This window comes from Aythya ferina, assembly GCF_964211825.1.
Source record: "Aythya ferina genome assembly, chromosome: 5".
In the NCBI taxonomy this organism is placed as follows: domain Eukaryota; kingdom Metazoa; phylum Chordata; class Aves; order Anseriformes; family Anatidae; genus Aythya; species Aythya ferina.
In genome coordinates this window covers 32281628-32305473 of record NC_140301.1, presented here as the reverse complement: position 1 = coordinate 32305473, position 23846 = coordinate 32281628, and the positions used below count along the sequence as shown (strand labels likewise).

Below are 23846 nucleotides of genomic sequence, written 5' to 3'. Positions count from 1 at the left end.
TGGGATCCAGGGTGGGGAAGAAGGAATTGTGTCTCTCAAGCAGAGAGGTACTGAAGTGAATTGACCTGAAAATGTCTGGGACTGAGGATGTGCAGTTAAACTGGATGACTGGTGCCTCTCATGGCTTAGGAGATTGAGAGGGAAAAGGTCCCAGAGCAATACAAATTTAAAACAATAACCACAGCTGAGGAACTGGCCGGCAGAGTGAAATATGCCTGAATTAAATGCATAAAAGGAAAAGGCAGGAAAAAAGGGAGCAGGAAAGAGGAAATAGAGAAGGGAAAGAAAAGGAGGAAGTAAAGAAATAAAAGTGCATTGTACCTGCCAGGGGATGCAAGAAGATCTCTCCAATGGGGTTCACAAAAGAGATGCCATCCTGCCCACCAGCCAGCATATCATCGCTGTCAGAGGCATGCCCCCCTGGAGAAAGAAGAGTAAGGCTAGCTGATCAATGCTGCAAAAATGTGATGCCTTTAAAGTGTCACATTTCTTCCTGCTTCTAAATAAGTGCAGTCACTCTGCAGCCTTTCAGCGGTATTAGTATGTTTAACATCTGTGATGGATAACACTCATTCATCCCAACAAGTACGAAGATGAGTGAAATGACTTGTTCCAGTGTAGGTTTCTCAGTTCAGCAAGGTTAAGATGTATTTGCTTGAAACACAAAAAATAAATGGAGCATTTTCCCTGGGCAACTTAAGGACAAAGTAAGGGATTATTCAGCATATCTTCCAAATACTAAGTCCTGTAGAAACACTTCTGCAACCTTGACTTCCACAATTAACTAGAGATGGAGTGAGGTGGGAGCTCATACAATTCAGGTTGAAGTGTCTGTGAATTATCTTCCTCAGTAGTGTACCTCTGCAATGAGAGCTCTAGCCTCTAGCTGCAGGTGCTCTGAATTGTATAAAAATAGACAGTATGACTATTTCTTCATCAGACCTACCTCTGTAGCCTCCACCTCCTCCACCAGAAGTACAAGCTCCTCCTCCCCCACCAAAACCACCAGAGGTGGCCCACTGGAGTTTGGCTAGCGCTTGGGGACAAGCTTGCCCCCCTTCTCCACCTTCCAGAAGGGACTTTCCAGCTTGAGGAAGCAGAGTCACATCTTGCCAGCCACCACCTCCACCTTCACAATCAAAGAGTGAAACGTGAAAAACAAGAACAGGTGAGGAAAGCACAAACAAATAAAAGTTAATGTGTTAAGAAGTGCCTGCATTCAAGTTAACTGTTTCTTAAAGGCTAAGAGAATATACAGACAAGCTCCTTGTTATAGATAATAACAAAGTAGAAATATAGTGGATTATATGGGGTACCTGCTGCAAAACCAACACTTTAGCACCAATTTCTAGTGGTACTGGGGAAATAAGGAGCCCACCAAACTCCTTTGGGATAACTGATTAGGGCTTTCAGCCATGCTGAGTTCCCTGGGAAATAAAAAATAAACTGGATTTCCTCGTCTCATTCCAGTGGTCCCTCCATATAAGGACACTACACAGCAAGAGATGGAGAACCGCTGAATTATTATTATTATTTTGTCTCTTAGGAATGGATACTAGGCACATTTATTACAAGATTATAAATAAGCTTCCATTTCTAGGATAATTCCAGAAACATTCTTGTTGGTAGGTTTACAGGGGAGTAACAGGGAAAAAAAGTCTTCTCTTCTAAGGCCATTGTTACAACGTGGAGGAGTGCGCTCCACTCCCAAAACATCATTTTCACTCTGTGAGTCTTTACAGAGAAGAGAGGACCCCTTCTATGGAAACTGGAGCACTCATCACCTGTCTGTGCATTCTATTTTATATAGGGACACACCATATAAAAGACATCCTTTAGGGTCTACCAGCATAATTCTAACCACTGCTACCACAGAAGAATTCCAAAAGATCAAGAAGCTCCCTCGCTCCTTGCCTACAGACATCTTGTGCATTCAGCCATCAGATTCAGACCTTGTATGGTTTTAGCATCTCACCTGCTGCCCCAGTCCTCCCATTGACTCCAGGTACTGCAGTGCTGTTCTCAAATTGCTCCAGTGGTACATCATCCAGGGAGTTGTCCTGAGCCTTCAGGTAGGCTTTCCTCCTCCTCCCTGCTGCGATGAGCAAAGGTTCGAAAATCCCATCCTTCTGCTGGAAAACCCCCCATCAAACATCAGAAAAATTCATGTCCCTTGGATATGTGAACTTACACAAACTCATCAAAAAACATGAAAGCAACCCAAAGAAGAGTGGCCAAATGCCAAGGTAATACTACTGATCGTTTCCTGACTGCGTTATAAAAATGCTTTACACAGTGTTTCTGTGTACAATAGTAACTGTCCAATTGAATACTAGTGATTTTTTTTTTTCTTTTTTTTGGAGGACTTCTGCCAGTATTAAAATAGGACCCTGGTGTGATTCCCGGACCTGAGGTGTCAAGAACTGAAGAACCAGTTCAGTTTCCTTAGTGACAGTGACAAATATGATTAAGGATATGAAAAGGGATGAAGAATTTCAATTAAAAGGACAAAAAGACAGGGAGAGACACAGTAAAAGGTGGAGGGGACAGGGGGAAGAGAAAAAGACGTTCCTTTTCCATCACTTTCTTTTAAGAACTGAGTATCATATGTCACGATAGATAGTGAAAGATAGTTGCTCTGCTGGACGTTGCTCAGATTGGATGGAAAGAGGGAATACTTACTCTAAAGACATAGGTTGCTCCTCCTCCACCACCCCCTCCTCCAGCCCAGTCCTTCAGGTCTTTTCTTTTTTTATATTCTTCTTCAATGAGAGATGACTCCCCTAAGCAGATCTTCTGGGTTTGAGGATTGGCCTGAAAGGAAACAAGAGAGACACTCATATATTAGCAAGGCCCAGTTCTTGAGATTTATCTATCTCAGTATAGTAATACTGTTTGTGATGCTAGTCAAACACACATAAATCAGTATATATATTATCTGTATGGAAGATGAGCTCTTCTACAAGGACCAACAGCTGAGGGATGGAACTGTTACCTCTGACTTGCAAACTTACGCCACACATGCAATTAAAAATAGAAACGCCACAGTTAGAAAGTATTACAGCAATTAACTCATTATTGATATCACATAATTTTTTCCCGCATTTTTAGAACATCATATATCCAAAAACATTAAAACGTATTTGAATTATGGATTAATTCTCAGATCTTCCTTATTTCTATACTTGTTACCTATTTCTCAAGGTCACAAATGCATAAAGCAGACAGAGGTGACAGGAATATAGTTAACAGTGAACCAATTACACATTTTGGAAGAGGTATCTGGAGTCCCAGCTTTTTATTCCTGCTAAGTACTAGATGACACTGAAAAGGTTGAAAAAGTGAAGAACCTTTGGCCACCTTAGATTATTTTTTTTGTGTACACTGAGTTACATGAGTTGCAATGACTGCAAATCTGCCCAACTTCAGTTAGATGATAAATTCTGAATGATTTCAGAAACTGTTAGCTTAGCGCACGTGAAATCCCCGTGTCTGTAGATCACGTCACATATCTAGGCCAGAAGCATGGTGCCAGAAGCATGGTGCCAGGCCACTGTTGCCTGTGTCCTCTCATTCAAAGAAGAGGACTAAGGATGGCAGCATAGCTGGAGACCAGGGAAAAACAATTGGGGCAAATCTGAGGATATAGTGAATGTTTGTAGCTGCAGAACTTCTTCATAGAAAGGAACAAGCACATCAGTTACTAACATACACACTCAGCAGGATTTCCAAAGCCAGAAACAAAGTTGGGCCAAGATGGGAAAACTTTCCAATAGCATCTTCCAAAGGGAGGTTGTACTGGGATATACCTTGCCATTTCAGGAACAATTCACGAAATATACATGTAGGGTAATAAAGGAATCTCTGAAGACTATGACTTAAGCCTAGATAGTCCACTATCTAGATTTATCAGGGAACTTCAGATATACAAATGTATGTTTTATTTAGATAGATGTAATTATTGTACTACCTAAGGTGAAGAAACATTGGTTTTAGAATCAGTTGCAGTATCTGGGAAAGACGTCATATGCTCTGGGCAAGATTAATGGGAACTTTGAATGCCTCCAAGAATAACATACACATCCCCAAAACTTCATAGTCTATCTGAGAGGAAATGAGAAAACTGTCTGCACAGTAGTCTATCTGTGAGGAAAAGAGAAAACAGTCTATCTGCATAGTAGTCTATCTGTTGGGAAAAGAGTTCCTGGGCATGGGCTGGCAGATCACATTTCTGGAAAGAGGTAATAACAAAGAATCCATGGTGAAGATGTAGCTTTTGAGCCTAACTGATAACCGAATCTGGTGTTAGCAGACACATGTATAACCATTTGTGTCATCAATTTCTGTTCATCATGAGTAGTTTTCTTTTGCCATTACATACATTTAATTCAGGGGCTACTGTAGATAGCGGAAAGATTCCCACTGGTTTTGATAGGCTTTGGATTTAGATATTTGTCTCTAAGCTTAGAGCATCTAAGAAAGTGCAGCCACAATGTTGTTTAGGGCTTGTAGATGCTTCCATAAACAACAGAAAATTATCTGAAATCCTGGCAGACAGAAAGAAATCCAGGCTGCAGAAAAATAAGAGGGAGCTCACAACTCTTGCCTAGTAGCTCCCCTTTTAAAATAAGCAGAAGAAAACTGATGAAGAATTTAAATACCAGGAGCTTAAAGAAAAGTTCCTGTGGGCTTTGCATTTGTTTGTACATTTTGGAGTCGTTTCTCTTTTCAGAGTTCTTTATATTTGTTTTGAGATTCTTTCTAACTTGGTTTATTGGTTCTTCCCAGTCCTGACTGGATTTCATTGCTGGATCCTGGGATTTCTGCCTTTCATCACCAGTTCAGCCAAACCCCAAGCCACCCACTGAATCTCATCTGCAAAGTCTGCCCACATGTGCTTGTGCAGCCCTCACCCCAGGACAGGCATCTTCCCCCTGCTGCCCCACTAAGATGTACAGCAGCTCGTCTTTCTCCAGCTGGAAGGTGGCCGAGATGAAGACCCCGTGGGACCTCTTATTGTGGTTTTTGGCTCCCTTCCCTCCAGCTGCTCCATAGGCAGAAATCCTGAAAGAAATGGGTGTAGTTAAAGAGACAAATCTTACGCTTCTCATTCCCCAAAGCAGCTCCATCTGTGAGCTCTCCCCAGCCTGCACTCCCAAACAGGCATTGCTCCAGAGCAGGCTCCTGCTGCAGCATCTCATGGCCATCCTTTTTTTGATACTCACACAGCTGAAGCTGCTCGAGAGGATTGATCAACTCTAAGCCAGAGCACTGGAGACAGATTTCAGAAGCAAACAGCATGAGCTGGCATGGCCAAATCAAAAACACCAAGGCTTTGGGACTGAAATGATGGTAGCACTTCTATTTAATTGCATGCCCACAGTCACTCCTGTTCTAATCTCCCTTAAGTCACTGTTTCAACAGTAGCTCAGACGCAGATCCTTTCAGCTAACTATGTCTTTTTTATGTTGATGTTCTCTTCACCCCCTCATACACATGGTCTCCCACTTATGCTTGCTGAAACTCCACAACCACAAAGTAGATAAATGTCTACCTCTTCAGCATGGATATGTACCTGTATCGGTTTGTGGCTGGCACTCTCCAGACTTGCACTCCTCGAAGCCTGCCCTCTTTCTCCACCGTCACTGACACATTGCTGTTCTTATAGGCATTGTCACACTGAGCTTGAGTTGGCCCATGTGGACCACTAGCACCACATGTTGTGAACCACCAGAGAACAACAGATGTGTCCCCTGTAAGCAGAACAGCCAGAGTTAGGGCAGGTATGAGCTTCCCGGTATTTCTCAGGCATGTGCAATAACTCACAGAACTCTAACTAGAGGTCAAGTGCCATCCAAATAAGCAACTTTTCCTGTTGATGTGTTTTCTTTGTGATTCTTTGATAACAAAATTCACATCATTGTTATTCACAAAGGACATTAATGATTTTTACATAAAAACTAGGTGATTGTGAGAAAGATCATGTTGCAGCACTATTGGCTATGTACAGGGCTTTAAAACTGAATAGGTCAATTTGATCATATGCTTGTGACAGTAATTATACAAAAAGAGATACTTAAATTTACATTTGCAATGCTGAGGACTTCAAAAATGATACATGCTATAGATAAATTTAACTGTTCAACTTTAATGCAGTTCCCTCATAATACAATTCACTGCGATACTGTCCTTAAGATCACAAAATGCTTTTACCACATTATCCTAGCTTTTTTCTAGCCACAGCACAAATAATGCTCTGTTTATGGTCACTACTCTTTTTCTCACACCTTATTTCCTGCAAAATACTTAATAAATCATGGACTGCAGATAAATGCATCACTGTGGGGTTCAGAGGGGATTCTGAGGGGGGTTATCCAAGTGCCTCACAGGCATTACCAAATTTTTCTTTTCAACGCCCGTATGAAACAAGGAAGTATTATTCAGCTTTCCAGGTGAGGGCTGAAGCATATACACAGAAATTAAAGTCAAAAACATCTGCCATTGCAACTAGTGACCATTGATGAAAGGTAGTAAAAGTTTTTAAAACTGTATGATATGCTGCACACACAAGGGTCGGAATCAAGTGGCACAGGATTTACCAACACGGAACTGTTTAAGAGCTGAATGATTAAAAGAGCAGTAAAAATCACAAGCCTTTTAAAAATAAAAGTCTAATCTTATTTAAAGGAAAAGGCAAGAAAAACTATCCTCAACAGATGTCACCCTGCCAACACACAGATGGATCGGTGGGGTAAGAATGTTAGCTACACTACAGAAATCTCTGCCACATAAGCTAACTAAGAAACTGACAGCAATACAGATTGTCACATCTCAGGTGAACACAGCTATTTGTTGGCAGTAAAACAACCTCAAAACACAGGAATCTTACATTTCATTGAAGGTTATGGGCTAGAATATACTTTCCTGAATACTTACTGGTTGTGTTCCAAACTTAATATGTCCTGTCTTGTCACTTCCTCTTGCCTCTTCTCTATGCCTGGCTCCTCAGGCAACCCCAGCCTCCTCTCCTCAGGTCCTCCTTCAGACAACTCTAGTCACCCATGCAGCTGTTATCTGTCCTCCAGAGTGGCACTTGACTGCTATCAGTAAACTGGTCCCTAGTATCCCCTGTCCTCCTTGCTTTTCGTCCAGTTTCTCTCCTCAGTGGATTTCCATATCTATTTCACCTATTTCCCTCCCTGGAACTTCATCTTTACACCTGTATTATCCCACCCATTAGGTTCAGCTTCACTGCTCACTAAGTCCCAGTAGACTTCTGTCTATCCCCACCTTCCTGAACTGTCCTACACCCTTTTCTCCTGGCCTGGCTTTTGTGTGTTTTGAATTTGAATCATGTAGCTTCTGTTTTTTCTTAAAGCTTTTTTACCTAAGGATTCTGGTTTTCCTTTAAAACATTTTGTTATTTAAGGACTGCGGAGTTGCACTTCAGGAAAGTGCTGTCCTATAGCAAGCAGAGACTGCCTGACGTGGTCTCCACAACTTTGGGAAGGATTATACTTCATTGCTCTGTTGCTATAGGTCAGGCAGAGCACACTCAGGCTGATCACATATGGGAGATGCAAAGTGACCCACCTCTTACAGCCAAGAGACAGTTTTTCACTACAGAATCATCTACCTGGGAGGGAAGGCTCCTCCAGGGGGTTCAGAAGATGCTCATCGGGGATACTAATCTCCCGTGGGTACTGTCGCTTCCCACTGAAATGATTTGTTTGTCTTCCTGTAATAGTTTGTAGAATGGATGAGAGGGACAGGAGGATGGTAGAAAAGAGAGAGAGAAAATTTAAAAACCACATGAACGAATGAAGTGCAACCATTTGGTTAAAATAAGTAAAGAATACCTTTGACAGAAAACACCCAGCATTTTTTTCCATTCTTTTGGGCCTGTATTTTGTCTTAGCTACTTCTATCTGTGCTGAAATCAGTGGGACTTAACATGAACACAAACTCCCCGTGTTATCCTATGGAGGCTTACCTGCAAAATAAGCTCCTTGGCCAGCAAACTGCACTGTCTGCAATTACAAGAGACTTTGGGAAAACATGGTGTGGGAGAACAGGTAAGTACTGATGCTGTGCTGGTCAAAGGAGCAAATGACAATTGTGGACAGCCAAATGAGTGCACGTGTAAAGGACAGTGATATCAAAAAAACAAGTCATTTTCACTTCTTAACAGTGTCATAGTAGGCAAACCAGCCTAATGGGTCATTCTTCAATAACCAAACAACTTTGAAACCCCCAACCTTGCATATAGAATAAAATACTAAATAAAATGATGTCTCACTAGAAGACATAGTTAAGAAACAGCAGTATATCAGTGACAGGAGCCATAAATCTTTGGACAAATCTTTTTGAAAAAACAGAGCAAAAGGTAGCATTTATGAGCAGTGAAATAGACCTTCAAAAATCAGCTCTATCTCAGAGAGAAGGGACTTCAAAGTAGCTGCTGAACCAAAGCATCTGAATGCATTGAGAACATCATGTATAACCAAATAGAACAGGAAAAAGTAGTAACTGAACACTTGCTTTATACTCTGCAGGCATCCTATTTCCAAAGTTAAATTACCCATTTTTAGGCAGATCTATTTTGTGATTAGGAAATCGTGATAAGAAAAAGGAGAGACTTCCTTCCATTTTATGAGCCCTCAGTTAATTTAATATTGAATATTTTTCATTAGTTGAAAAACATTACAAATATTTCAATTTGTTCCAGTTGTGAGAATCTAACAGCTGTTTGATGCTCTATTCAAAAGAGAATTCAGTTCCAGCTGGACAATTATCTCTGCTGCAAAGACACTACTCTAAATAGCAATAATTAACACCCTTGTTAGCTGTGTCAGAAAGGCCAAATAACTAATTGAAGCACGGTGACCTTGCTGTGTTTGTACTCCTGTGAATATTTCCCCTAGGTCTGACTGAATGCACATTGATGGATGGAAGTAAAAGGGAGCTTTGTACTGACACACTCTGTTCATACTGAGATACAGAACTTCAATGGATGGAGTTGTCAAGCAAGTGAAAAATGAAATTAACCCAAAACAAATGATCTGGATCAAAGGCAAGAAGGAAAACCAAATGAAAAAGACAATGCATAGCCAGAAAATATGCTTGGTCTCTCAAGGCCTGAACTGAATTATGAATCCCATAGGTCAAAACAGTTTTAGATAGTTAGAGACATACAAGAAGTCTGGTTATGTTTGCCAGAGTGATGGAATGTAAATCAGTCCCCAAAATACAGACCCGGTCTGTGTCTGCATGGATTTTTTTTCAGCATCCCAACTGAGTATCCTGAGGCAATGCTTTGTTTCCAAACAAACAATCTTTCCTCCTTTTCCAAACAGTCTCAAACCCTCACATGCTGGAAGAAAGCTTCTGTCTCCTCTGTTTTCAGTACACAAGCTGCTTGACAGGCTGAGCATCAGCCTGTCCACAAGAGCTGTTAACTCTTACGAGGATGATCCTTTATGTGCTGCCAGACATGAATTTGTAAGGTGGCATTTTTCTACAAATATATTGTAGGCCTGGAATCCAGAAGCTGGTGCTCTAGTCTGTTTTAGCTTCTACTTGCTCCTCTGACAGACAAATTATTGACCTTTAGGTGAACAGAAAGGAACAAAAATTCTTTATGTTAAGGTGTGCTTATATCAGAAAAATAGGAAGAACACACAACTCCATTACTCCAGGACTTAGCTCATGCTGTTGACTCACAAACCATGGAGGGACAGAAGGAAGTGTAAAGGAGAAGGGGAAACTTCTGCAGGCACAGAGCTAAAGCAAGTAGCTCTTCTCTGTCTCTGGGACTGTAATGGGGGAAAAAAAAAAAAAAAAGAAAGATGTAGTGTTTTGGGGGCAGGAATTAATACGAGGTGCCTTGCAGTATCCCCAAATTGTGCATGATCTCTTCAGAGATCCCACCTCACAGATACAGGTGGAGTAATCCTGGAAGTCTCTCCAGCTTGTCCTGGAGTGGAAAAGAGAATGAGGAAGCTCCAACAGCCTCCCCATTCCCCAGCCTTTTGGCTGATCCAACTGTATTTCTAGTCAACACCTGACTGAATAAATCAAATGAGGTAGTGCTGAGTAGCTTGAACCACTCACCTCCATTCACCTCAAGCAATGAGACAGGCAGGCCAAAAAGGGCAGGTTTGCTGGATTGGGGATTCCAAAGTTAAAAACTAGAGATATGCCATACAAAGCTCTCTTTGGACAGTCCTGTCACATTAAAAACAGCCTTCTTTGAAAGAGTAAATGACGTGCAGAATGAAATGTAACCCCTAGGCCAGGGCAGTAGAGTGCACTTTGACAGACCACAGAGCTGTGATATTAACTGGAACAATACCATGCTCAGAGCACTAAAATGTAACAGTAAAAGCAGTGACCACATAAGCACTGAGGAGAACAGCAATGATGCAGATGCATTCTATTCACTATGCCAGCTCACATTTTCATGTTTAGACTGTCTTCCTTAGAACCCCATATTTAGCACTGGCTAGCTAAAAGGATAAAATCTTTCTGTTTGTTCCCTAAAAGTTCTCACAGTATATCAGACTCATGTCACCTGGTCTGTCACGCTGTCTTACACAGGGTGATTTTATTAATCAGAAGGTGGTTTCATTTTGCCTTTCTCACAGGGAAAGCACCTGTCCCCACCAAGTATCTGCCATCCAAAAAAATTGGATGTTTGGTTTTAAGTCCTTATTGATATTTCGTGAGCTGCTCTCACTACTGTGTGTTTTTTTCCCCTCCTAAATATTACCAATACTTCCCTCCTGGTGTTGAGGGATACCGAAGACCCCACCTTCTTTCCTGGCTTGCATGCATACAAGCAAGGCTTTCAAGGTCTGCACTAGGTCTTGAAGAACAGTTGAACTACAGGATTGAAATAGATGAAGAAATTAATATTTACATGCTAGCAAATGGCATATTCTTCCTTCCTGTCATATGTCCTTCCTGTTGCCCTCATGCAAAGAATTCACTGCCTGGATCTTAATTGGCTCCATCTCTGACATCTGAAACCTCTCCTTGCTAGGGAGAAATAATTTCATTACTTAAAGCACAGCAGAGCTGCTGGGCTTCTCCGCAACCTAACTGAATTAAAGTCATGAGAAGACAAATGCGAGGGAGTTGATTTTAGAGGCGAGAAAACGTCGATTTGCAAAGAGGATTCAAGGAACAATGGCAAATACAAGGCTTCCGAGAAACATTTCCTTCATGATGTCTGTCTTCTGCATGAGTCACATAACTGGGTCACACCTTCAGATAGGGTAAGAGGCTGCCACTCCTGGACATTGGTGTGATTTATAGCATTTGAAATTGAGGAGTAACTGGGGTGTGGGGGTGGTGGTGGGGGTGTTGTCTAATGGACAAGCTCTGATAAAACTGTTGCAGTAGCATTTATACCCCACCTCTTTGCCAAATACTATGTCCCTACGCCAGAGACAGCAAAATCTCCGCAGGTACACTGCTACCTGTATTTGCTGTTAGGAGAGCAGTAAGCTACAACATCTGGATGCATGGCAGCTGGCTCAAGAGCATCTGGAATCACTCTCTTCAGTTTCCTCAAAAGATTTCCTCAGATTTCAAAAGAAAGTGTTAGTGTGAAGGTCCCAAAGTGTTTGGGAGCCAGGGGTGTTAAGTAGCTGGAGTGGACAGATGACTTTACCCTAAATGAGCATCTCTGCCTCTTAATTTCAAATGAAAATGTGCATGCTCAGCATTTTATACAAGGGTGTCCTCAGTCCCCACAGAGCAAAGGGACAGAGTAGATGACACCAAATCAGACGAAGGTGGGAAGTTAAAGGGGCTTTTGATAATGAAGAACTTTTAACACATGCCAGTTTTAACATAAGCCTTCCCACATGGTACATTAGGCTACAGCCAGTCTCTTCAGGGATATGTTCCTGCCCTCATTGCTGACATAATGGATGTGGTGACATGTGAAGGGTAGCACAGGACATTTTGTCTGCAACAGAAGTCACAATTTAAGTGTTTCATATTCTTTTGTTATTTTACTACAGACCATATGGGTCTTTTCTCCATGGACAAAAAGAGGGCAGTTTCTAATATTTCCAGATGGTTCAAGTATCCAACCTCACTCCACTCGGCTGCTAAGAAAATTCAGCTCTTTTGCTAACATGTTCTGGAGTTGAGCACTGGCTCCATCTTCAGTGGAATACATTGTGATCAGTCACATTAGCAGTAACGAAGCAAAGGAATGCATCTATTATTTATCTGGCAGTGACATTTGATGCACCTTCTTGCAGAGTAAAATAGACTTGTTTCAACAACCTGAACTTTACTGTCAGAGAGACACTTTATTCCTCCATTTTCCTCCTTTTGTCTCTTAAAATATAGTGGCTTTCCCATTTGTTTTCAACAAATTCACTTGTGCTATCAATTGTCAGGGTGTGTGGGTCATAGAGGACTGCTGAAGAACAATGTGATGTAATTCTTCCACTTAAAGCTCAGGCATAAGTCAAGTGTTTATTGCCAAGGCACGCAGGCAGGTCTCTACTATGTGATATAGGATATCCCAGATTAGAGAAAAGAAAGAACGCTAGGGGATGAACATACTGTAAAATCACCTCTACTTTCAATCTTCAGTAGATCTGAGATAAGATGTCATTCTACTGTAAAAGCTAACACAAATGAACCATGTGCACTCCGTGGGTGAAACAGAACAAATGTCTCCTGGATCAGTGGCATGCTGATTACACCACCCAAATTCTTTAAGGGATTCCGTAACGCGTGACTTACCGTCATTGAAGCAGTCCAGTCCAAATGTAATATTGTCGATAGCGATGTCAGCCTGGGAATTCCAGCCCCAAGTTGCCAGGAGTTGCAGCTTAAACCTTTTCAGTAAGACAGAAGTTTTAGAGAAGACAGAAGGTGTTTTTTTTTGTTTGTTTGTTTGTTTTTGTATATATATATATATACATACATATATATATACACACACACACATATATAATGTTCCCTTATCAACCAATCATGATAATCACAGTTTAGAGTGTTTCCTTCAGACAAGACCCATTGAGCAGCCAAAAAGGCTTGCTAGATAGTATCTTATCCACATACCAACAGCTAGTAAGGACCAACCAATATTCATATAATGCCACATTTCATGTGGAACAAATATGAGAACCCTACTTCTTCTGCTATCTGCACACACACGTAGAAACACAAGCTACCATATCTCACTAATATTTATAAGTGTACAACCATTCTTATTCAATCATGGTAACAGAATTTGGCACATGCAAAAGGAAATGAAAAAAAAATCTCCTTCTTACTGTCCCCAAGCAGACTGTCAAAATAAAAACTGAACAGAACAACAATATCCAAATAGACAGAAATCTTAGGCATCAGCCTTGGACAATATAACTCAGCATAACAACAAAGTGACAAATTTATTTCAGCTGAAGATCAAGCCATTATAAATTTCAGCCACAACTCACTGAAGTGTTTGCATTCTGGGCTATATCACTTTTCCCACCATGACCAGGTGTTAGCTACTTATCTAGGAAGTCTGTCAAGCCCCATGTGCATTGCCACATTCTGAATTCAAAAGGAGAAAAGAAAATGGGCTAAAAAATCACCTTCTAGCAGATAGGACTAAATTGTTTTTCATTAAACTTCAGAAATAAACAGATGTCTGATGTCCAGTCCATTTACAACTTATTAAAAGCATATGGAGCGGACCTCTACTGCTGTCACTACCAAAGCTCAATTGCGATTTATGAGAGATCAGTCGTTGACCTGCCTAACACTTTAATCTTGCAGCCTAGGTACATCTTTGTTCCAAATTAGTGGCAATAGAGCATGCATGCATATTCCACCCACCAGCCCAACGTTGGGCCATGTCGCAGAATCACAGAATGGTTGAGGTTGGCATCTACCTGTGGAGGCCATCTGGTCTAACCCCCCTACTCAAAAGCACAGCCATCTGGAGCTGGTTGCCCAGGATCATGCCCAGATGAATTCCAAAGATCTCCAAAGAGGAAGGCTCCACAGCCTCTCTGGGAAACCTGTGCCGGTGCTCAGTCACATGCACATCCCACATATTAACATCCACAGTTAATATGATGTTGCACAGTTGAATCAAAATCTTTAGGGATAAGCTGCTTTTATCTCAACTCAGGAATATCTCCTCGTGCTTAAATGAAAGCATTAATACCTCCAGAATCTGAACCCTCTGGAAATAAGTGTTGGTGCAGCAAATCAAGGGTACCTTGGATGACTACCCCCTTAGAAGTACCTACCACTGGATCACCTTCCTACATAAGCCTGTTTTATTAGCAGGTTTAGCAATATTTCTGCATTTTCAGACCTTGCACAGTCCCAGAACATTTGATGGAAGAGAAAGTCACAGCACCTTGAACCCAGGATTAGGGCACTTCTAGGATCCAAAATTATAGTACCACAACCTACTCCTTACTTAAGACACCCGTATCAGCATCGCTTTGGTCAGCTCAAGCCAGTGCATCCAGTCCACAGACTTGGAACAAGAGAGGGGCACTGTGCTACATGACAGACTTCCACTCTAGCTGAGTACAAGCGGGAGCCTAGGGAATGACCCTCATCCCCCAGTGCATAAAAACAGACATCTCATAAGTTCTAGGTTCTTTATGCATCCCCTTCCTTGTAACTTCAGAAAAAGGGGAAGAATTTGCCTTTTGAACTCTGTGCTGCATTAGCCAGAGGGGTTTCCAGTGTTCCTTTTCATTGAATTCATTTTGCTGCTCTAACATATTACCCTTTACAGCTATCTGCTGTCTAGTCTTCTACCTGCCTGATTTTCTTCTGATAGCAGCTTTTTTCCCTTTGTATGTGAACCAAGTGAGTGAATATGCCGATTGATCACCAGAAACAGTTTTTCAAGTAGCTAGGTGCCCAGCTGGGAGACTGATCAGCAAATTGTTTATTTTGTCTTCTTTCTTTCCTAAGAAATAAACTAGTATGGGGAATCTGCTGCTGAAAACTATGTAGATATCCTCCTCCATGAGCTCCTTCTCCTACTTGTCAAGGCTTCTCTTCTTCCAGTTTGCTACTGGCTGTCCCCCAGCATTTTCTCCCATAACCATTCATTGTTTTGCTGAATCTGGGCAAACAGAAGAAAGAACTTGACTGAACTGATTTACAGAGTGAACAAGGTGGAATCTTGGAGAAGTTGGAGAGCTCCCTGGGAATATGACAGCAGAGGAGTTTGAACATAATGTGCAAGGGATTTGGGCCTGAGTTCTTCAGACAAAAACAAGTAGCCCATGGGAGCAGAAAGACTGGGAATAAACCTTGACTGTAAGTTTGGGGTCATCTAAATAAAAGAGTACAAGAGATGACTAGGCAAAGTAGGAAGCAGAAGAGCAGGGAGTGGAGTCAGGCTTTGTATAAAGCCACATAGAGACATAGCACCTGCCGGAAGAGAGTGAAGCAAGAACCAGGGAGGAAGTCAGAGACAGATTAGGACTGGAAGTGTGAGACAGGTAAAACATGTTCACAGATGAGAGCTTGGGGGAGAAGGAAGAGAGACCAAGTGTACAAAAACAAGGAAGAGTGCTGACTGAGGGCTAACAGAAGGTGAGACAGGGCAGTAGCAGCATGGCAAGAACAATCCAAGAGGCTTGGGATGCAACCAGGTGTCCTGGGAGTACAAAGACCAGGGTTTCCTTGCTTGGGTCAAATAGCTGCAAAACTTTCCAGCAAAGAATGTAGAACTTAGTAGCATGGTTTGGTGGTGGACTTGTCAGTACTAGCTTAAAGGTTGGACTAGATGATCCTAGAGGTCTTTTACAACTGGAATGATTCTAGGATTCTATTTCTGTTAGAGATCAGAGCACTAAATTACAACTTATTATGGTTTTCACTCACCTCGTTAGCTCAGGTAGCACAGGCCTGCTTGCTAGATTGAACTGTTCCAGCCCTACCCATAGCAACTACCACTTTTGTGTCACATGGTAAATTACCCACTTCTTAAATTTGCTTGAAAATGGCATACAAGAAGGTTACATAAGGTGAAACAAGATTTAACTATTTGAAACAGACTGTCATAATACATGAACACATGACCTAACTCTTTCATTTTGTCTGAGTGCTCAACTCTTTCAAACATAGCAGTATTTGAATTTCATTTTATTCTCATGGAGTTCTGGCTAGTGCTCCCTAAAACCTGTGGCAGGATGGAAGGGATAGCAAGAGAAGATCTGTTTCCCTTTAGAACTGAGGGCTGATACAGAAATCAGTCTTTGCAAACAAACATAAGAGGCCATTTATCAGAGGAGGCAGAAGCTCTTTAACAACTCTGAAGAGCCCTTAAGACTCTGCTCTGGTTAGGTCCAGATGAAAAAGCCTGAGGAAAAAAGCTATTCTGGACAAATTCACTGGTCAAACTTTAAATACACAGAACTAAACATATGCTTACCCACAGGCTCCAGACTGCCAGACAATAATATTAATTACACTGCCAGCTTGCAGACCTACCCTATTCTGATGGAATAATTCATGACAAAGGTGCATATGGTGAACACTTGGTAATGTTGAGACCAAAGGTAATAATGAAATTAAAATAGCAAAAGGGTAGAACAACATTCTCCCACCCTCTCTCCACTTTACTGCTGCTTGGATCTGAATTGTTATCACTCCCAGACCCAAATTTTTAGCCTTTTACAAAAAGATGTGGGAAACATTTGAAGTTACAAGCAATCCTTTTATACCTTCTAATCCATGAAGTTTTGAGACCCTATTTTATTGCCAATATTAGGTAGATCTTTTTTCATTTATAGTATTCACTGCATACACTTTGAGACTGATTATTTATTTTTTTTGGGTCTAAAGTGTCATGTGAGACAGGCTTTCTTGAGGAAGATGCAAAAAACAGATTGCAGCAATTTAAAAATCATTTGTATTGTGAAAAATAACCTGCTGCCAACATTATTTCATAGCTTGAAATTGACTGGCATGAAATGGAGAAGAAATACATGATTAAAAATCAATTGGGTAGAAATTCTTGAAATCTTCAATATTTGACTTCATTTGATGTTGTGCTATATTTTTACATCCAAAATTGTGATACACACTCTTGTGGAAGTCTGATTTGGGCCACAGTCTTTTGCTGAGGTTGTTTCATAAGTGATGTAGCAATGAACAATCTCCGTTTCGTAGGCTGCACTGATACAGTCCCGAGACTAGACAGCTGTACTGGCTGAACTGATTTTACCACAGTCATGTGGTTGCTTTTACTGTAGGAGTACAGAGTGCAGTTTTTGCTAGTTTACCTGTTTCCCTACTGGGTGCACTTAGCCTGCACAACTGTGTATTCTATCAATCTGAGAAAGCACAACCTAAACATAATTTGAGAATGCATGGAAGTGCTGGCCTAAACTGTATGTGTCTGTGAAGATATGTAAATATGACAGAAGACTTCCTCAGCAAGCAAAATTGCCGTACTCCTCTAATTTTGTCATTAGAAATGGTCCTAGAAGAAGGCAAGAATTAAAGTCATGCCTCTCAATTAAGACACTAATAATTTACTAAACCTGTAGGGATATCCCTGGGTGCTGCTGCTGGTGTTCTTACCGATTTTGAAGCACTGGCATTGGTAAAGTGACTAGAAACCAGTGATCACTCCAGCTCCCTGCTCTTTCCCACATTGGCAAGGTTATTGGAGCTCCATTTATCTCTTCACTGACAGAGAAGGAGACAGTACCGTTGTAGCTGCCAAAAATATGCACTGAGAACTGGATCTGTAATAGAGGAAGAACAGAAAAAGTATGATATCCTCTGATAAGAAGGAAGCAGTATTTATTACTCCCCTCCTTAGGGATCTGAGACACCAAACTTTTGATCCTGAGTCAAACTGTTTAATAACACACAGTAAGGCCCCCAATGCTTTTGTGTGACTCATCACTGTTCCTGGTACAGAATTTTCTTAGTGGAGACCCTGACTGACATTCCTATTGGGCAGCTGTTCAGCAGATACTAATGTCTATATTAATGGCCTCAGACACCATCTGGGTGACTGTTACTTCCTTCAGGAGCAACAGGCAGTAGAGCAGAGGAACACAGGCTTAAACTCAATAAATGCTTTATCATTAAATACTCCTTCTAGAGCTGGGTTATTGCAGGAAAGCAATCCTAAGCACATTTCTCCTCAGTATTCCCACCAGCCTAAAGTTTCCTGTCAAAGGTATTGACACAGTTCACATCTTTTAAGGTATCCATTTTAACCATCCATCCTAATGTGTGGCACTGATGTGGCTCAATCCATACCCAGGCACTACATGGCACAAAACCACTGTAAAGGGAGAGAGGCCCTGCCTCAAATGCTCAGGAAATGAGCAATTAGGCTGCCTCCACAGACAAAAAACTCCAGTCTATATACTTTCTCCAAGCCACAGACACCATCTGAACCATAGCACCCATATGGAAGGTAAGCAACTTGGTTACCAGATCAAAGAGTATTTTGAAGCAGAACTCTGTTTCTGTAAGGCAGCACTGCCATTTTGCCGCAGATAAGAGATGCCATTTCCACTGCTGCTGTGAGCACTCAACTGCTGAGAACACCAGCAAGAAAGGGAGCACATGCATGTACACAACCAAGGGAAGTTCCTTGCTCCTGAAATGCGCATTCAAATCTTTGTCAATGAAAGAAAGGATGATTCTGGATCTCCTGTATGACACCCATAACCAACAGTAACTGTTCCTGGTTGTGTAAACCTAGCTCCAAGCACATTTTATTTTGTTGGAACTACCCAGCAAATGACCTGGATTTATAAACAAATATAAATGCTGAAGCTACATTTTTGGCACCTGCACTGTTTTTCTGTTGCCAGCTCTAATTAGGAGGCATCAAAGCTTTCTGTTTTCCCCTAGCAGGGCCGGACTCCAACTCAAACTTGCAACTTAATTTTCCTAAGTGTTATGAGTTCAGTATTATTTAATATTTTTAATTACAGCATCTTGAATCTCCCCTTATACTTTGTAGGGATCTGGGCTGAAGGCAGGATACGTGATTTTATACATGCCAGGTTGCCTTCATGTTCTGAAATTTCTGAAGAACGTGAACAGAAGTTTATTAGCCCCATCTATTCCTGGAAGGTCTAATGCCCTGCAAACTTCATGCTCCTGTTCTCAGGGAAGCTGTCAAGTTTGTTAATTCCTAGCAAAGTGGTACAGAATTTAAAAAGAGAAGTCTCATCAGCACGTATACTGAATGGCTCAACACACGCAGATAGCAAACTCCCTCTCCTATATACCAGGGACACCCCACACAATTCAGGTGCTGGGTTCACTTCAGAGGAATGGTCAGTACAACTAAGCAAGGGAGTTTTTCATATCTAGGAGTTGATTTAGCACTCCTGCTTTTACTTACAGGGAATGCCCCTCGTGTCTCTTTTCTGTCATTCTACAAGTAGTGAGCTAGGCAGAGTCTGCTCTTCTGCTTTCCATTGTTTTATGCATTGGGCAGAGGCACAGGCATATTACACAAACAGTGTGCAGCCTGAGGATTACCTACACAAAAGCATTTAGACAGAGCAATATACCTGGTAATCTTCAGTGGCAATACTTGCTGGTAAACTGGTACTGTAAGCCTTGGCCATACCACTTGTGTGATTGCTCTCTGCTCGCAGGTAGAGGAAGTGTCCTTTGAACAGTAAAGTGAATTAGAAAAAAAAAAAAAAGAAAAAAAGACAATGTTTTGCTTTATAAAAAGACAACATAAAACCCTCTTGTAAAACTAACATCATTGTGCTGAAGCACTGTGTAAGTAGGAGAGCATGGTAGAAACATGTCTTGAGAGCATATTTATTACAATGAGATACAATGAACATTCATTGTGGATTTCAGCAGTACAAAAGTAAACTTCCCAAACCCTTCCCTGGAACAGGAGTGCATAAACCTCAAAAACCATTCAAGTATATTCCCATACAAAGATCCTCAGCAATCTACACTGTGCTCTTTAATCAACCCTAATTCTTACACCATTTGCATCAATGACTCTTGCTGAGACAAACTGTGCACTGGAACTACCTACCTAGTTGCGGTCTTTGTTCGTAGGAACAGTTTAAACAAGCCCTCAAGAGACAAATGGGACAATCATGGATGCCCTTCACTTTGACAGGGAACTGTGAACCAAAAACTCAGCTATGCTGAACATTTGTGACTTCAAACCTGAACATGTGAGAGTCTGGCCTCCATCCTTATTTACCAAACTGATGGTTCTGAGATTTTTATTTTTTTTTTTTCCCTGTGGTATTCTACAGCACAGAATATGTATTATCACTTGGTCCTGGGATAGATTTACATGTGATGCTCCTTCTAACCCACTGCCAGAATCTGACAAGAGTCTCCAGAAGATTTGTGTTTCTACAAGTTGCTTAGTTCTGTCGGTCAATTTTTACTTTGTGATGCAGCAGCTATCATGTTGCTGCTGAAGTACACTGCAATTGCATAGCTCATAAGAGAATAGAGAGAAGAGGTATATATAGAGAAGAGTAAATTCACGTAAATTTTTTAAAGGTGAAGATAAATCCTAGACTCCTACAGATTCATATTAACTTTGCTGCAGAACATTTCATATTAAGTTCCAAATGATCAAAAATTAATTTTAGCCACATTTAAAATTAGTCTAAATAATACCAATGTTAAACTTGATTCAGGAAGGGGTGGTGCCAAAAATTTTAAACACACGCGGGCATATTGAGACCGAACTATGAGGAACCTACCTTCAGTGGTTTGCAAGGTAGACCCTACAAATGAATGACCTTGAACCATTTCAGTAAAGCCCATGATAGCCCAAGGAGATGCTGCAGTTTCGTTCAGCGTCCAGCTACATGGACCCTCTTCAAAAGAGCAATGTGAGCCCTCTGGGAGACTATCTACAATGGAGAACAAGAAAAAGTAGGAAAATAGGAGAAACCTGATTATGGTAAAAGACAAACTGTAGCAAAAGTCAAAATTCATTACGGATCTCTAAGCTACCCCATTTATGCCACAGTGTTTTTCAATGTTAAAATATTAATAGGTCTCATTTCCACAGACACCATCAGGATGTCAACACTTTTTGTTACTGGAGATATTTGACACTTCACAGCTCTGTCCTGCTCTAGGTACTATGGAAAACAGCAGCTCCTGCAATCTAGAATGGCAAATCACTCCATAAATATTTAAAGACCCTGCTGCATATGAAATTGCAGACATTACAAGGGTTTCTGTGTTCAGTGAAAGTTGGCCAATCAACAGATTATTCTAGATCTCTGCCACCATACTTGCAAAAAAGCTAAATGATGTTTCTTAGCATCGCATGTACTTATACTTAGTCAGGGGATTTCTTTGTAGTGATATGCAAGATGAGCTCTGAATGGGGATCTTGGAGGGACAGATTTATAACTGATTGTGTCGGTGATTGGCATGAGAATAATGATCAGTGCCTTCCTGATTGGGGAGGTTTCCTCAAAGGGAGGTTCAGACCTCGAGCCCATAAAGAATTTCTCACCCAGCTGCAGATGTTTATATAAGATTTACACATATGAAAGGCAGGTCGCTGAACTAGTTACTGCAATATTAAATAAATAAATAAAAATTATCCAATATGGAGTAATTAAAAAAAAAAATAGAATTCTAACATCAAATTAATGAAAATAGGCTAAATTATTTGAGGAGGCAAAGTACTGAATTAAGGTAGAGACAGAATCAATTTAACATATTGTTCTAAATTGTTTGTTCTAAGGGGATGAAGGTTACCATGAAGTGCCACGCCACATACTCACCACACCTCACTCCTTCCACTTCTTTGGCAGGGCAATCACTGATGAATTCACAGATCTGTAGGTGGCTAACACAGCCTCCATGAAGGCAAGGGAAAGCTGAACCTTTGTCATACAGAGAAAGATCTTGGTTTTCTTTATCTAAAGGAAAAAGGAAAATGAAACTCAGAGATGAGCTGGCAGAATGTATATGCTCCTTCATGTGTATCAGCCTTCACATGTATGAGCTCAGGAAGTGTCCTCTGGGTGATAAATGATACTTACCTGTACTTTTTACCATGCAGGTTTCTATCCAGCATGAGATTCCCAGATTGTCTTGGCTTTCCTGTAGACCAAATTCATTGTTCTTTTTTCTTTCATGCACACATTGTCTTCTGCTGTTTGTGCTATCTTCAGATAGTCAATTTTTTATTTTATTTTTACTAAGGATCCTGCAGTTTCCTACTATGGTATGTTCCTCGGTTCTGCACACGTGACTGTGCATCTGTCTGACAGCTTTAGCAGGCTGCATGACACTCTGCTGCTGAAGGCAGTGATACCCACTTAGCTCCGGTCCTGATGGACACATTGTTATACCCTTTTGAGAGTCACAGTTAACTAATACTTGTGCTGCTGGCACACTTCTGCACTGGCTTTGTGGCATCCAGCCCAGCAGTCTGGCTCAGTGGATAGGACCTTTATTCATGCACCTTAACTAGCCAAGTCAGCTACTTGAGGTCTCTTCCAACCTAGAAAATTCTGTGATTCTGTGATTCTGTAATCTAGGAGTATTTAACTGACTGCACAGGTACCCAGCAACAGGTTTAAATACAATTTTTAAGTCTGATACTTCCTGAAATCATGACTCAGTGTAGCCAGCCTGTCCTGTGGATGTGTGCGCACATATCAGTTGTTGTGTGCAGGTCTCTTCTGCGCCTGCTCCTGTTTAGCAGAGCTCTGCGCAGAAGTTCCACCAGGATTGTTACTGCTCTGGAAATAATGTGAAACTTAAGAGAAACCAATCCCAGAAGGTATAGAGAAAGAGACCTGAAACAGTATTTCCTCATGTCACTGTGTTGTGCTGGGTATGTGTCATTTTATTTAGGGATTGTTTGAAGGTTAAGCATAGTGCTTCAGGCTGTATGCATCCCCTCAAAAACTCCATGACTGTCAAAAACATTACATTAAAATTTACTATTTGTTAAATCAAAAGATTGACTGCAGTAAAATTAAATCGCTCTTATACTCAAAACCAATCTCATGATACATAATGAAACTGTTCTGTGAAACCAGTATTCTCCTGTAACAGCTGAAGCTTTTTAGATTTTACATTCAGATTCAAAGATATTTCTACTGTGTCTGCAAAACAGAAGCAGTAGCATTATATTAATGGATGAAAACCAGGAAGTGGAGATGATTATGTCTCCAACCTGCAAGCTGCCTGCACCAACAGACTTCCAAGAAGCCTAAATGACATTAGCAGGGTTCTGCACAGGTACTGAGGATCATTTGCATGGCACTGGCAACAGAATTGAAAATGCCAAGTAAAACTGAGTGTTTCTGAGCTGAGCACTCAGTACTTTGGAGAAAATAATTACATTCTAATTACTTTCATTTTGGACAGAAATTCTCAGCCAGGCAGTAGCAAACAGACCCCACAGACGGCAAGATCAATGTTTCTTTTCTTTATAAATTTGGAAGATGAAGCCCCAGTATGGAAAAGCCTTCAGTGACACAGGATACTATTACAAATGCTATTTAAAGAAGAAAAATAGTAAATACTAAAATAATCTAGGCAGATATTTTCTCCATCCCTGTTGCAGGATGCAGCATGAGCCCTGTTACTTTCTCACACAAATATAATATAAAGCAAACCTGAAAAGCAGTTCTACAATTCTGCACTTCAGCCCTTCCTTCTGAGCACATGTACACGTGTGTACACACACAAAACACATGCAAATATAACTCTTGAGAGGTAAGCACTGCCAGAAACTCTAGAGGTGATTCTGTTTTCACATATGTCCTATCTGACCGACTCTGATCACACCAATCTGATCACACCAACTCTGATCACACAAACCTGACTGCATT

General features: G+C 41.0%; 1 protein-coding gene across 8 annotated transcripts in view; it reads right to left on the bottom strand.

The window, feature by feature from the left end:
* Positions 1-23846, bottom strand: part of LTK (leukocyte receptor tyrosine kinase) — a 155661-nt gene that overhangs the window by 19632 nt on the left and 112183 nt on the right. For 6 of the 8 annotated variants that reach the window (XR_014693936.1, XR_014693937.1, XM_084522220.1 and 3 more), the window contains 12 exons: positions 21780-21917; positions 20736-20888; positions 19554-19654; positions 17587-17753; positions 12772-12866; positions 7637-7738; positions 5576-5753; positions 4914-5064; positions 2683-2814; positions 1976-2132; positions 947-1129; positions 322-420 (listed from right to left, as the gene is read on the bottom strand). Coding sequence is in view for 6 of the 8 variants with exons in the window: in XM_084522220.1 (XP_084378346.1) it covers positions 322-420; positions 947-1129; positions 1976-2132; positions 2683-2814; positions 4914-5064; positions 5576-5753; positions 7637-7738; positions 12772-12866; positions 17587-17753; positions 19554-19654; positions 20736-20888; positions 21780-21917 (1656 nt within the window). In the remaining 2 variants the exon portion in view is untranslated. Of the gene's footprint in view, positions 1-321; positions 421-946; positions 1130-1975; positions 2133-2682; positions 2815-4913; positions 5065-5575; positions 5754-7636; positions 7739-12771; positions 12867-17586; positions 17754-19553; positions 19655-20735; positions 20889-21779; positions 21918-22040; positions 22190-23846 lie in introns of those variants that run through there. The other 2 variants (XM_084522225.1, XM_084522221.1) reach the window with 2 other exon arrangements.